The sequence below is a fragment of the Ambystoma mexicanum genome, chromosome 4q (assembly GCF_040938575.1).
Source record: "Ambystoma mexicanum isolate Mex_15411 chromosome 4q, UKY_AmexF1_1, whole genome shotgun sequence".
NCBI lineage: Eukaryota > Metazoa > Chordata > Amphibia > Caudata > Ambystomatidae > Ambystoma > Ambystoma mexicanum.
In genome coordinates, this window is record NC_090928.1 from 56,049,224 (window position 1) to 56,065,119 (window position 15,896).

The 15,896-nt window shown below is 48.0% G+C and overlaps 1 protein-coding gene across 1 annotated transcript in view; it reads right to left on the reverse strand.

Annotated features, from left to right (window-relative positions):
- The window catches only part of LOC138467193 (tropomyosin alpha-1 chain-like), a 996,954-nt gene that overhangs the window by 824,667 nt on the left and 156,391 nt on the right, over positions 1-15,896 (reverse strand). The window contains exon 5 of the mRNA XM_069607248.1: positions 10,552-10,579. Within this exon, the coding sequence (XP_069463349.1) occupies positions 10,552-10,579 (28 nt within the window). The remainder of the gene's footprint in view (positions 1-10,551; positions 10,580-15,896) is intronic.

Here is a 15,896-nt window from a genome sequence, read left to right on the forward strand (position 1 = left end):
AAGACTTTAAAAAGACATTTGAATGATTCGAAACTTACCGTTCGTGCAGTAAACGACGGACAGCAGTCCTCTGAAGTCAAGAGGCCTGCGCTACCTATCCAGTGAAGAAACTGGCTACAGCACCCTGCCCCGAGGCAGATGGAGAGCTCGGCATTCACTTACCTAAGGTGAGAGCGTTAACCTTTGGGGTCTACAGGAGAGGAGAAGAGGAAAGAGATAGGGACACCCCAATAACCCCAGTTCATTAACCCCATATTTTCTATCTGCAGACATCTTACTCTACACGTCAGGCATACAGTGCACAGAGGTCCAGCCCAAAGAGCCAACCGGGTGCTACACATCACCTTTGAAGATACAGTAGTCGCCCAGTCAAGACCGGCGCCTCTGCGAGAATCAGGTGAGCGTTACAGTTTTTTAGTGTAGGCCCTTTTATTTTGAAAAGGCACCACTAGGACTGCGTTATTATTTGATGGTCGTAGCTTTCTCCCATCTTTAGATTTAGGAATAGATAGTCGTTTTTCAAACCCCTTTTGAGATTCAATAAACACCCTTGAACTGTGGTCACTTGTGTCTGTCCTTCTGTCGATACCATGCCTTCCTTACAGTTGCCACCTTTGCTTCCTGATACCCTGCTTATCCTCAAAGATCAGGACTTTCCACCCTCTGTCGCCCTGCCAATTCTTGCTCTTGCCTCCTTGCCTGGGTCTCATTCCTCCTCCCACTGTCTTGCGTCAACCACACCTATGTGTTTTCCTACTTAATCCAGCTATCGCATTTCCCTGTTCTTTCTCCTCAATATTGCTCCCACTGCCTGCTCTTATCTCTTTTTTAATGCCTCGTTCCTCTCAGTATGTCACACCACCAGCTCTTCTTCTCATGTCATCAAGTCTACAACCTCTTCACCTTCTGATATTACCCATCTTCTGTAATGCCTTCACCTCCAGATGTTACCCCTTGCTCATGCTCTGTACCAGTTTCACCTCCTTATGTTATCACCTTCTCATGTGTACCTCTTTCACCTCCTGATGCAATCACCTACTCCAGTCCCTTAAACCCATCTTGTCGCCAGCACTTAACTCTCGTCGTATAACTCTCAAAAGCGTTCCATCTCCCTGCCACAACCTTCACCAGAAAACCACACTGCCTGACTGGTGTCTCTGTTTTATAAAGTGTTCTGATCCCATTAATGGTCAGTAATTCTGACACGGCTAGGATTGGCTGCCTACTCAAGGTTCACCAGAGCCTATTTTGGGCTGGGAATTCTGGACCATATCTTTATCAGGCCCGGTGGTTATCCTGAGATTCACTTCCCTCTTCCTGTTATGGTTTTCCACGCTCTGCAAATGACCCAGGTCTACCGTTTCCCTATAGTGTGAACTGGCCACTGGAAACCTGTAGGTGAGTAGTGTAATTCCTGAAAATGTGTACAGGATGCTTGTTCTTGGTCAAATGGCAACTTTGTTTCCTCAGTCCTGCCGGGAGACAGTGAACACATAAGATTATGTTACACACAGTTAAATCCGCAATCAAATAATGCAAACAGCCACACTGTGTCTAAGTCAGGATCCAGTCGCTTGCAAAGCTTGTTTCTGGGGATCAATTTAGCACAGGTTTCAGGAGCTTGTGAAGTGCCTCCCAGGGCTTTCATCTAACCTGGGTTTTGGAAACTCTCAAAGCATCTCCCTAGGCATGTAAACACACTTCCCTGGCACTGCGGATTTACTATTAACAGAAGCAGGATAATTGTTACAAGTATTGTGTGGTTGAAATGGACTACTTCTGGAGCGAAGCACCTGTTGTCTCTCTAGGAGTTTGTCTCTCTCTAGAGAGGGCTTGAGATTATCTCACTTGGGGAGAGGGTCCATGGCAGGGAGCTCTCTAACTGCCCCTTTTCACATGATGGGGACCAAGAGAAGATGACCAGATGATATTTTTCATGCCTCACCTAGGCCCATCATCCCCTGTGAGCCACTCCCTTTGCAGTCACTAGAAGCAAGCAGGGGCCTTCATCACAGTCTGCATGCAACATCTAGAACTATCCAAAAGCTAATGGACCATCTCTTGTACCATCAAAGAGATTATGCCAGGGCATGCCTTTATGATGTGTTAATCCACAGCCCAATATTGAAGAACAACAGACTCCTAAAACTGGTTTGTTCCAGATTAGAAATGCCAGTCTCAGGGCTAATGCAGAGAAATGTACACGCACTTCAGCCACTGTAGGATTACTGGAATACATCAATTCATCAAGGTTTATACCACTTAGAGCATCTCTGTCTCGGAAGTGAACCGATCTCAGGCCCTTTTTGGAACACCTAGGCTACTACGGGATATGGATTCCTCAATCCTGCACCACAATCAGTCCCCTACCAGACATTTTGGCCAATACCAAGCACACTCCATTACAGTGGAATGGTTTGACCCAGAGGGCGATTCAAGTTCCAAAGGCTACATGCTGTTTGTGATGTACATGCATTAATAACCCCAGACTTTAACCAGCTTTCATCCCGCATGCAGGTGCCACAAAGGAAGACTTCGGCACAATGCTATCAGAAGGCATCATGGCAAGGAGAGACTAGTGCTATTTATTAGCAGGAAGTTGTACCTCAGGAAAACATTCCACCAGCGAATGGAGACCTTGACTATTCAGTAGTTGAGGGGCTCTGTTATTACTTGACCAAACCAATGATTACTCTTGTGACAGGTCATGCACCCTTGGTGTGGTTATCTAGGATTAAGGATGTACATGACAGGATAGAGTCATACTCCTCCCATTAGAGACATTTCACTTTTACACATCTTCCATCGAAGGAAGATATCAAAATACAGATTTTCATTCCCACTTCTCCATTCCTTTTGACAATGAGAAGATAAGGAGGTTTTGGGGACGGCGATGAAGTGCCTTTAGCTACCTTGACCAAAATAACAACCTACACAAGAAAAGCTGAGCTCCATGTGTGCTGAGAAGATGTATGGCGAAGGAGAGATGAGGATGTGCTGTGTAGAGTCAGAGAATGTATTCACTGAGAGATCCCCCCAGAGCAGTGAAGACCAGGGCAATGAGGCTAGAAGGTAGAAGTGTAAATGTCAAAGGGGACGCTAACTGTTGACATGGGGGATTCAAAGCTGAGAGAAGACTGGGCCACAAGGCAACACAGGATGAGGAACCAGGGCTGGAGTGGAGACTGACAGATGGATGCTGCATTCCAGCGTGAGGAATTGGGGTGAAAGTCCAGATGCTGAGGAGAAGCAACTGAGGCTAAATCCTGGTGCAACATGCATCAGTGGATAGAAACACTGAATTCTGGAACTTAAGTGTTCCAGATCCTTGAGTGAATAGAGAAAGATACGTTGAAAAGACAAGTTGCAAACTGGAACTAGATGTCTGAGTTTTTACAGAAAACTGAGAAAACCTCATTAAAAAGAATGAGTGTATGCCTGAGTTGGAACGCTTAAGACCCTTAAGAGACCCTTCCTAAGTCATTTGGACGCATACTTGAGTTAAGAGTAAGAACTCCCAAGCACGTTGTAAACGACACTTTAGTGCATGCTGGAATTGGGAGTCCATACTTCTAAGGTCTCTTGAGAAAGAGACCCTTAAAGAATACAGTGCATGCTGATACTTGCAGGATTACACACAAAATCATCTTGGGAAAGAGAAACCTAGTAATGGCTCGACCCTGAGTGAACAAGTGCCAAATGTACACTCTTACACTAAATTGGCTACAATAAAGATTTGATTAAGTTTAACATCTATAGTCAAGTCTTAAATTAATTGAGCCTGCCAAACCCAGGTTACCCTCAACCTTTTCACTTTGAAGGTCGCATTCCGGTGGCAATTATTTGCACAAGACATCTTTGCTGGCCTCTTATCTTTGGGTTCTTCTACAGGTGTTGAAACATTGCACAACTTCATTTTGCAAAAGGTCCTGCCTGTTTTCAATTACAAACATGTCATTGCTTTTCTGTTCCTTTATTTTTTCTCCTTCTCCCGGAAGAGAGCATGCATTTGATAGTTCTGCGTAGCACGATGTTGAATGTCGTGAGAATAATGAAACTTGGCCTTTCAAAGGTTGGATCCTCGTTTTGTGGACCTTGGTCCAGGTAAACAAAGCCTGTATCCCTTTGTGGACACTCCCAGGAGGTGGGTAAGGCCTATGATATAAAAAGGCATATTCGAGGGGATTGGGTCCTCCGACGTATTCCATATCTATGACATGTAATCACCACAGCTGTGCTGCTTCGGAAACTTTTTTCGCCGTCTGCGTCGATGACGTCGATGCGCCGTCGTCGAGGACCTCCTCCGACGTCCGACGTCATCCGATGTGATAAGTAGGACGCACGACGCCCGTAGCCTCAGTTCCGTTTTTTCCGCGAACGTGTTGCTTCGTGTTTCTCGGTTTGAACGCCTCGACTCTTTGGAGTTCTGTTCTTCTCGGTTCTTCGAACCTGTTCGTTTGTGAAAACCCTTCTGAAGATGTCTTCTACTTCGTCTTCGACCCCACGTCCGGGTTTCAAGAAGTGCGGGGAGTGTGGGTCCAAGATGTCGGTGACGGACTCGCACGACGCCTGCCTCTGGTGCCTCGGGGAGGCCCACGACACGGATGACTGTATCGACTGCCAGTCGCTCACGTCCAAGGCCTTACGCGAACGTAAGAAGAAGTTGTCGGTAGGTCGGGTGTCCAAGCCCCGGAAGTCGAAGTCTGCGGGGCTTTCGACGGATGATTCGAGGGGTGACTCTCCGCGTCATCGTCGGAAGTCTCGTGGGTCTCCTTCTAGGAGTCGGTCTCGCCACTCCTCAGCCTCTTCGAGGCATTCTCGGAAGCGCCGACACCGGTCGTCTTCCAGGTCCTCTTCGGAGGACTCTGCCCGGCACGTCGCTTACCCCACCGGCCGTGCGACGCCGGTGGAATGGGCTTCCTTCGGGAAGAAGATGCTGGCGATTCTTGAGTCGCAGGGTACTCAACCGTCCGCGCCCCCGAGTGGGGTCGGTCGTGTGAGGTCGAGAGACACCGCTCGCAAGAGTGGTCGGCACGAGTCACGGGAGAGGTCCCGTTCGGACAAGGGGACTCGTTCTCGACGTACCCGTTCCAGGTCCCGGTCCTCGACGCGTTCGAGACCGTGTGCACCTGTGAGGTCTTCGAAGAAGACGTCGACGTCTGAGGCGTCGAGGGTGTCGACAGGCTTTCTCGAGGCTCCGGCTCCGAGGAAGTCGTCGATGCCGTCGACGCTCAGGTCGTCGAGGGACACACTCGGGGCTCCGGCCTCGAGGGCTGTGTCGACGCCGCCGATTCTGGAGGCGCTGCATCTGACGTCGACGCCGATTTCGTCGACGCCGATCCTCTCGGCGCCGATGCCGGTTCTCTCGACGCTGGCGCCGATTCGCTCAACGCCATCGACGCCTTTCGTGTCGGAGGTACCCCGTGGCACGGGTGGACCCCCTAGGAAGGCTCTGGTTAAGAGCAAGCACTCTAGGGTGCCTTCTTTTCGCCACCTGGACTATATTTCAGAGGCGGATGAGGATTCTGATGGCCTGGTTCCTAGTCAGGTTCCAGATGAAATTGTCTCGGGCCATAGTCAGTTTGACGAGTTGAGACAGTCACTGCATGATGCCAGTGGACTGGACACCTCTCCGGAGGTGGAGTTTTGCAGGCCTGAGCCTGGATCTCATGCTGATTCCTCGTACCGACGCCTGATGGCTAGGGTTTCTGAGCACTTGGGATGGTCTGCTCCCCCAGGGGAGTTTGTGCAGGATGATCTGACGGACATCCTTGATGTTGGTCCCCCAACTGAGCCGGTTCTGCCGTTCCATATGGCTTTACAGAGAAGGGTGGCGGCGGCTTGGACTGCTCCAGAGAGTCTCCCGGCGGTGGGCAGATCCTTGTCGCGAAAATACCGTCAAGCCAGTGGCGACCCCTGCTACTTGACCAGGCACCCCACTCCGGAGAGTTTGGTGCCAAGGCCGCTCGGGCTGTTGCCTCTTTGCCCTCAGGTAACGCCGCAGCCGCTCCCACTCAGTCATGAGGCCATGTCCCATGGTTCGCCGGTTGGGGGAAGGCTGGCGCAGCATCTTGTAGAGTGGCAAGCCATTACTTCAGATGTGTGGGTTCTGGAGATCATAGCCCACGGCTACTGTCTTCCCTTTCGGCACAGGCCTCACGACAATCCACCGGGGAACCTCTCTTTGCGGTGTCCGGATCCGCTCCTTGCGCAGGAAATTCAAGCCCTGCTGGAGAAAGGCGCCATGGAACTGGTGCCTGTAGCGGAGAGGAACAAGGGATGGTATTCCCCTTATTTTTTGATTTCCAAGAAAGACGGGGGATTGAGACCCATCATGGACTTGCGCGGTTTGAACAAACTCCTCAGGAAGGACAAGTTCAAGATGGTTACTCTCTCTCAAGTCCTCCAGGCCCTTCAGCTTCAGGACTGGTTGGTGTCACTCGACCTCAAGGATGCTTACTTCCATGTGCCGATCCATCCCAAGCACAAGAAGTACCTGAGGTTCGCGGTTGGCAACTCGCACTTTCAGTTTCGGGTCCTGCCGTTCGGATTGACCTCCGCCCCGAGGGTTTTCACCAAGCTCATGGTGGTGGTGGCAGCGCATCTCAGGCAAGGGGGGATTCACGTCTACCCCTACCTGGACGGTTGGTTGATCAGGGGGAGCTCTCCCGAGCAAGTCCTGGATCATCTATCGGTCACCTGTCACTCCCTTCAGAGGCTGGGCTTCTCCCTCAATTTAAAGAAGTCCCATTTGACGCCAACACAGCGGCTCCAGTACATCGGAGCAGTGCTCGACACTTCCCTGGGGCAGTGTTTTCCTCCCCAGGTGAGGGCTCTTCACATTCAGCAGATGGTGCACAAGTTTCAGCATGCCCAGACGCTCCCAGCGTTCGAGTTCTTGAGGTTGCTCGGCCTCATGGCATCCTGCATTCTTCTGGTGCCAGAGGCTCGCCTGCGGATGAGATCTTTGCAGTGGGCACTCAAGACGCAATGGTCGCAGTCCTCCGGCAGGATGTCGGACTCGATTCAGGTGCCGTCCTCGGTCTCCCGGGACCTTCTGTGGTGGGCCGTCGAAGGCAACTTGATGAAGGGGGCTCCATTTTGGCTTCCCTGGCCGGAGGTGACGATCGTGACGGATGCATCCCTCACGGGATGGGGAGCTCATGCCAACGGGCTGACAGTCAGCGGTCGTTGGTCTCCGTCGGAGTCCAGACTCCATATCAATCTGTTGGAGCTGAGGGCCGTCAGGCTAGCCCTGAAGGCTTTTCTGCCGACTATGCGAGGGAAGAATGTCCTGATCCTGACGGACAACACAGTGGCCATGCACTACCTCAACAAAAAGGGGGGGGCAGGGTCACTTCCTCTGTGCAGGGAGGCGATGCAGCTCGAGTTCTGGGCCATCCAGCAGGAAGTTTCGATCTCGGCAGTTCATCTGGCCGGAGCCGAAAACGTGACGGCGGAAGCTCTGAGCAGGCAGAGCACGATCTCTCACGAGTGGGAGTTGGCTCAGGAGATTCTCCTGGAGATCTTCGCCCTTTGGGGGACCCCTCAAGTGGATCTCTTCGCCTCCAGTGTCAACCGGAAGTGCGAAAGGTTTTGCTCGCGGGAATTTCCTCCAAAAGGAGCCTTAGGAGACGCGTTTGTGGTGGAGTGGTCATTCCCGCTGCTGTACGCGTTTCCTCCAGTCCCCGTCATCCCGCAAGTGCTGCGGAGGTTACGGAAGTTCGGTTCCCGGATGATCCTCATTGCTCCGGCGTGGGCTCGGAGGACGTGGTACCCGGACCTTCTCGACTTGTCCATCTGCCCTCCACGTCGTCTTCCCTACCGAGACGATCTGCTCTCCCGGGAGGGGGGGTCAGGTTCTCCATCCAGAGGTCAGATCCCTCAACCTTCACGCTTGGCTTCTGAGAGGTTGAGGTATAAGGATTGGGACCTCCCTGAAGGCGTGATGGAGGTGTTGCTTTCGGCCCGAAGGCCGGCAACTAAGTCTCTGTACCGTTGCCGTTGGCGTAAGTTCTGCGACTGGTGCAGAGTTCAGAATGTGGATCCTTTTGCATGTGACATCCCCATGGTTCTGTCCTTTTTACTTTCTTTGGCCCACAGGGGCTTGCAAGTGGGTACCATTAAGGGTTACCTGGCGGCACTGTCCATCTTTAAGCGCTCGTCTGAAGAGTGTTCTTACTTTAAAATCCCTTTAATTTCACAGTTTCTGAAAGGGCTCACTAATGTGTTCCCTCCGTCGCCTTTCCTGGTGCCCGGTTGGGATTTAAACCTTGTTCTTAGGTTTCTTATGGGTGCTCCGTTTGAGCCTTTACATTCTTGCCCTTTGAGGCTGTTAACTCTGAAAACTGTGTTTTTAGTTGCGGTTACTTCCGCTCGCAGAGTGAGTGAGTTACAGGCACTTTCAGTTAAGCCACCCTTCACTGTGTTTCATAAGGACAGGGTTGTCCATCGTGTTCGTCCTTCTTTTCTTCCGAAGGTAGTGACGGAGTTTCATTTGGCCCGGAAGGTTGTTCTTCCGGCATTCTATCCTCCTCCGCATCCTGGTAAGGAAGAGGAGAGGCTCCATAGGCTTGATCCTAGGAGAGCTTTAAGCTTTTATGTTTCACGCATGTCCCGGGTCAGAGTGGACGATCGACTCTTTATTGGTTACGCTGGGAAGCGTTTGGGGCAAGCTGTGACGAAACAGACTTTGTCTCGCTGGAATATTTTAGCCATCTCGGAGTGTTACCGTTTGGCGGGTAAGGACCCACCGGCTGGCTTGCGGGCCCATTCTACCAGGGCTGTGGCTGCATCTACTGCCCTGCAGAGGGGTGTTCCTATTCGCAACATCTGTGATGCAGCCACCTGGGCTTCAGTACATACATTTGTACGTCACTATTCCCTCGATTCCATCCGAGGGCAGGATCTGGCCTTTGGCAAGGCGGTCCTTTGCTCTGCTATTTGATTGGCTATTCTAAATTTTGATTCTAAATTCTTTCCCTCCTCCTTGCTCTGGTACTGCTTTGGGAGTCTGTCATAGATATGGAATACGTCGGAGGACCCAACCCCCTCGAAGAACAAGTTACTTTCTTACCTGGTAACGTTCTTTCGATGGGATGGTCCGACGACATATTCCATATCGCTCCCGCCCTGCCTTCCCCGCTGCAGAATTTCTTTTGCGATTGCAGCTTACGTTCCGCAAGGCTTTGTGTCTGACTGGCAGTTGACTTAGGTCACACGTTCTGGGGGAAAAAACTACAACTGAGGCTACGGGCGTCGTGCGTCCTACTTATCACATCGGATGACGTTGGACGACGGAGGAGGTCCTCGACGACGGCGCATCGACGTCATCGACGCAGGACGCAGACGCCGAAAAAAGTTTCCGAAGCAGCACAGCTGTGGTGATTACATGTCATAGATATGGAATACGTCGTCGGACCATCCCATCGAAAGAACGTTACCAGGTAAGAAAGTAACTTGTTCTTCCTAATCACAGACTCTGCTTCCATTGGTTCAGGCAGATTAACTAGGTGTTTCAGCATCTTGGGCTAAAGCAAAGGAGTACCCCACTCAAGATGTACGCAGGACACCTACAAAGGGCTCCCTCTATAGGCTAAGGCGATTCCTTTCCTTCTTGTTTACTGTCACCAACACATCATGCTTATTGACATCATGGAAGCCCTCATTTCCCTCCCTTGTTGGAGTGGATGAATTGGGTATGGTCTTTAAAGAGTTTGAAAGGGTGGTAGTGTAAATGGACTGATTCCATGTTTGGTCAAGGCAGTCAGTCGGAGAAGAGGGTGGTAGTGGACTAGGTCGGGACAAGGTGATTTTACTGTTTGTTGTGGTAGTGTTTCATGAGCCAACAGTGTGGTTTGCAGGGACAAAACTAGATGCTGCTCGGAGACTCCCCTCAGCATGAAATTAAAAAGGTTAGTGGAAGACTAAAAGCATTTTCATCAGCTTCACAGCTGCAGAAACAGAATTGTAAGGCTCTGAATGTGTTCATGCATTTATTTAGTGGACACGTTGCAGTAATGTGCATCTAAATGAGAGCCCCCCCATTCTTCTCTTCATATAACAATTGCTATTTGTCAGCATGTCAGCTACCTAGGGCCAAGCAAGATTGTTTTTTTATAAACCTTTGTTGCTCAACTGTAAACACCTCTGGGTGTCTTTGTGATCCAACTCTGCCTAGAATGTGTCAATTTATGCACTCAAGCACTAGAGACACAACATACAGGAGTAATAACCACACAGGATTCTTACCAATCAGGAAGCTTAGAAATCAGTCAATAATCTCTGGTAATAACCGAAAACAAATGTTCTGCACCAGGAGGGCTCATTTTCTCTCAGAATAATTTCTCTCCCCCAATGAATGGGCCTCAACTTCATCGGATGCCCTAGCGTGGGGTCAGGAAAGTATCCCATGACACCGACCCCTCATTTGGGGTGATATGTCTGTAAGGCCTATAATGCATGGAAGGTTTGGAGAAGGAGTATATAACATGGTTGATTGAAATCCAAAATAAAATGCACACCCTATCGAGTATTTGTAAAGTTTCTTACCCCTTGCTTTGAACTTCAGTCTTCCGACCTGTGAAATATAAAACGTTCCAATTACTGATTGTACATGTTTTTCTTTCTCTTATTAACCACTAAATAAGAACGAGTCATATAATTGACAGTAATTTGAAATTAAAATCACCCTTTGACATTGACTCGTAAAACATATTTGTGCAAATTGCGCTATAATCTTTTGTACATCAACATTGTACACAACAAAATGGCCTCATTAACTCTTACCACCGCTCGTTCCTGTAGAAGTACAGCAATATTAAGAGTGGGGACCCTTGTAATTTCTCGTTTTTGGAGTACATCGAACTCTCTGGGGACTTATTTGTAATTACCAACAATACTGTTCGCAATGCGATGGTGGCGATTCGTCTGGGGTCTCGAAGTTCTAAGGCGGCCAGAAAGTGATCACAATCCACTAATACTTAATTGGGCTTTTGATCCTACCATGATAAGGACATTGTCGCAATACTCCGCACCAATTGCTCCATTGGAATCCGGATAGTACAAGCTCTGTTAATTTCAAGGTGGTGACAGCCACACTACCGAATGTGATGTCTTGTATGAACTCTCAGTCAGATATAACAACTATTTTAGTTGCTTTTGAGGAATTCTCTCTGATGCATATCTTTAGATGTACCTTGACAGATGGCAGAAGGGATCCTTTGAGATAATGTTCCTGGCTGTCGAAGTTAAAAAAAAACATTTCTTCGAAAGGCTCTAAAACGTCAAAAAGTTGACCTGGAAGAGATTCAGCTTAGGCGCTGTGCCCTATTTGACAGGAGAACAGAGCATGCTACTAAGCGTTGGAATACCTTATGTGATTCTATGTCTGATACTAAAAGCTTTTGGAATATCATGGCAAGAGATAGAATCGGGCTGGATACGGGTTTCCGAGGCATTCCATGTAGCTCACATCTCAGAGGAGGTTTGTGCAAGCCAATTTGAGGCTTTATATAATTTTAAAGACACCTCTACAGAAAATGGATAAATATCAATTTATAACAGGATTAGAAGCTCTCCTTAGGAGGCAGAATCTTGTAAAGCTCCTGGGTTGGATGGAGTCTGCATCAACCTGTTTTGCTCTCAGCCAGAATAGTGGGCCCTATTTCTAGTAAAGATTTTTAATGCAAAGTTTACAATTGTTTATATTCCGTCTTGTTGGAAAATAGTGCTCACTGGTCCAATTTATAAAAATGGTAGCAAAGCCCCTTCTATCTTCATACCATCCTGAAATGCTCTTGAATGGATTTTCAAAGCTGTTTATTAGGTTTAATCCTGGAACGTTTGGAGGAATGGGTTGCAGACAGCAATATTCTTTTGGATACCCAACTAGCTTTCAGGAGTGACAGAGACTATTCATCGGTGCCTTAGTTTGTATTTGATTTTAGCTAAATATGCTATGGATTTAAACTCTCCTGTCTATGTGGCCTTTGTGGCTCTCAGTTTGGCCTTTGACCATATAGACAGGAGACTTCTTTGGAAAAATGGATTCGATGTGAGCCCCCAAATCGTTTATTCACAAGTTGGAGGCTTTGAATAATAATTCTGCAGTGTGTGTTTGGTATGGCACAGATAGTGAAATACCAAAGCAAATGTAGGTCAATAAGGGTGTTCACCAGGGCTGCTTCCTGGCCTCCTTCTTTTTAATCTTTATGATAACTCTTTCATCTCACTTGGAATATTGTAAAACTGATGTTCCTCTTTGTGGGTCCAGGAGACTGCCAGCTCTCAACTATGCTGATTGGACTGTTGTCTTGGCAAATACTCTGAGATCTTTACACCTTCTGGTTCAAGAATATTCAGTTCATATTGAGGCAATACATTTGAAGGTGAGTTTGGCTAAATGTTTTTGATGTCTGTCTCCTGAACTTCTGTTAAGCCATTGCAGATTGTCCAGGATGGTGGGAAGCTTTCATGTAGGTCATTTTCTGACTACTTAGAGCTGAGATTTAATAGTAGGTTGACTTGGGATGACCATATTGCTAAGCACACGCTTAAAATTCACCAAACTGTAGGTGGCATTTTCAGAATTTCTAGGATATTAAGCCATAGCTCTGTGGAGCATATGCTTACTACCTACAGGGGCAAAGCGATACCTGCTTGAAGCTACGGTTATGAAATTTGGTGATATGAGAAGTTGCAGGGTGACCGTGTCCAGAGAGTGAAGAACTATTTTCTTTCACACTTTTTAATGGTTCCCTCCTCAACGTTGGTGTACTCAATGCACACTGAAACAGCCACCAGATACTTCTCCAATATCATTTTTCTGATGGGCCAGCTCGTTTGGAAAGCCCTTTGGGATGGACAACATGGCACTCTGACCAAAGATTTGATACAGAATGTATTCTCCCTAGGTGGATATGACAAAGTGGGTTGGCTATGTAACATTAAACATTTATGAAACCACCATTTTATGGCTTGCTACTTTGAAAACACTGATAGGTTTAAATTTGTTTCTAAAGTAAAGTTAAAGATTAAAGTGTTGCAATCCTAGGAGGCGATTAGAGAGGATGCTATGCTTCTGAAACCTCAAGTGAAAGATTATGTTGCATTATCTCCTATAGAGGTGTGGGGATCCTGCTGCTTATCTTTTACATGTTACTTGTATTCAAAGCAGGTTTTTTTTCTCACGTGGGCTAGGCTGATTATTCTCCCAATAAAGGCCGTCATTTGTTAAGTGGACGAAGAACCCATCTGATGTTTTAAACAGTTGCTGCCTTTATGGGGATAGTGAGACCTTGACTCATCTTGTTTTTTGCTGTCCTCTGTATACTGATTTTAGGAAAAGGCTACTGGTCGGAATACTCAAGAGACAATGGGCTGAGACACTATCGACCGGCCATGTTTTTATTAGTGTCAACTAATATGTCTGTAGATTTTACACTCGCAAGCTTTTTGAGGAAGGTTTGGATAAGGAGAGGCAAATTGCTGTAGGGGAAGGCCTGATTAATGACATTGTTTCTTGTACACTATTTCTTAATGTCATTTTTGTTAGCACCTACTTTTAGTTGAGATACAAAATTTCAGTGTTATGATCTTATTATTAATAATGTATTGCTGTTTTTATTATGTGTTTTATGGAAACAAATCTGAAATAAACTTGATGATTGACGGGTTTTCGTGGGTAAAAGTGTGGATGCACAAAGTGATGACATGGCTGTAGTCGGTGCTGTAATTATGGCATTTGGAAAAACGGTACTCATCGTCAGGACATGGGCCCTCATTACGACCCTGGCGTTGGACCATGATGCTAATAGCACCATGGTCCAATGCCGGTAATTTACCGACTCCGCCATGGCGGATTGGGGAATTACCGCCCCATTCCAAGGTTGGCGGGGCGGTAATTCCCCATGCCGCCATGGCCCTTCCCCATTCCCATTTTTGCTCCATAGGGCTCAATGGGAATGGGGAAGGCGCTAAGTACGGTGCCGCAAATTGCGGCACCGTACTTAGCACCAAGGTCCCGTTGCGGGTTGGTTTTTAACGCCTGCAAAAAGCAGGCGTTAAAGTCTCCAACCCGCAAAGGGACCTCGTAATCAGGCGTTAAGAGTTTAACGGCGCCGCCAACCCCTTAACGCCTGGGTTGTAATGAGGGCCATGGAGTCTTGGCAGAGCGCGTGTGGCAGGGGCAAGGCTTGCCAGAGGTTGGGCTAAATGGGTGATTAGAGAAAGAGTATATGTGACCATCAGTCTTACGGGGACGTTTGAGGCCAGGCACGCTTTTATAAGCCATGTTAAAGACCATAACATTGTGTGTGCCAGAAAATAAAAGAACACCAATAGGATAACTAGCTGAGTTGTCTCTGCTGTGATTTAAACCTGTCAAGTGCAGGCTGGCCCCAGATTTGTGGCGAGTACTTCACTAGCTAAGCTATGCTCCCATTTGTAGCCATTGAAGGCCCTGTTACATTTCCTGCAGGTATTAATATCACTGAACACTCAATGCAGTAACCAGGTTTGTGGTGGGAGTCTTCCACAAAACGTTGGGAAATTGCATAATTGAAAATATAATTAGTCTCACTAAGAACAGCAGAGATGTGTTGTGAACTCCATGTTAGCCTTGGATTCCTACCCTCAGTATGAGCAGCAGTCAGGTGACAGCAATGAATGTTCTGCCATATGCATCACTGGGCCATTGATGCAGATGTCATGTCAACAAACGCTGTTGACTCGGTTTTGTATATACCCAAGAACACAGTATAACCTGTGCAATTTGAACCAACAGGACCTATCAACATCAGCTAACCCCCCCAAACCAGAAAGCCTACCACCGGAACAGCTTAACGCAGAACAACGACAACAACAATAGACCAACGACCCACAACAATCACAACACATCCACATCTACAAAGATGCCCCGATACAAGAAGGATAAAGCAACGAGGACAGAAAACCGAACAAAAAATACAAAAGAAACCACACCAACGAACAACAAGAGTAACCAACTGGAATTCAAAACACCTCTAAATCGCCAACACCCACTAAACAAATAACACATCCAGACTGTGGGCCTGATCACGACTTCGGCGGTAACCCTTAAATCCGGCGGTAGCGCTAATACCGCCGTATTTAAGGGTCCGCCGAATCAGGGCTTTGGCGGATTTCGCCACAGCTCTGAGCGGGGGGAAATCTGCCAAAAATCTGCGCTATTACCGCCGGCAGGAAATCCGCCGGCGGTAAGAGCGTGATAATTCCCCATTGAACCCAATGGGGAATGGGGCATTCCCGAATGGGCTCAATGGGGAATGGAGAATTACTTTACTGCCGAACTCGTGATCCGGCGCTATTAGCGCCGGGGAGTTCGGCGGTAGGGCTATTACCGCCGGCGGCCAAGTCGTGATCAGGCCCTAAGACTCTAACAAAGACATCACACATCTCCCGCTACCTCTCCACCTACATTCCAAGCACAACAGAAATCAACAAAGGTCCCAGGGAACACTAAATCAGACCCCACTATACTATCAAACCACAGACCACAACACGCAGAGAACCCAGCAACGAGAAAACAGTATCAGAAAGACATCTAGACGAACAAGAGTTAGACTGGAAGCCTTTGCCACCCGTTCCCCTTACATTACCAGAGATTGGGGAAAAAAACACCATCAAGACAACCAAGCATCCAATTACAATGGCTCGGAACAGAGAAGCCCACCACGCAACCTAATGGAACTCCTCAATGAAGGGACAGATGAGACAACTGCACACCCGACAATAAACAGGCCAGCCCATTAGAGTCGAAGGACCGATGAATTCCGCTCCTGCCGAAACACCAGAAACAACTCCTAACAAAGAACAAGCAAAACCGCACACACCACACTGTAGCCTACTCAATTTGT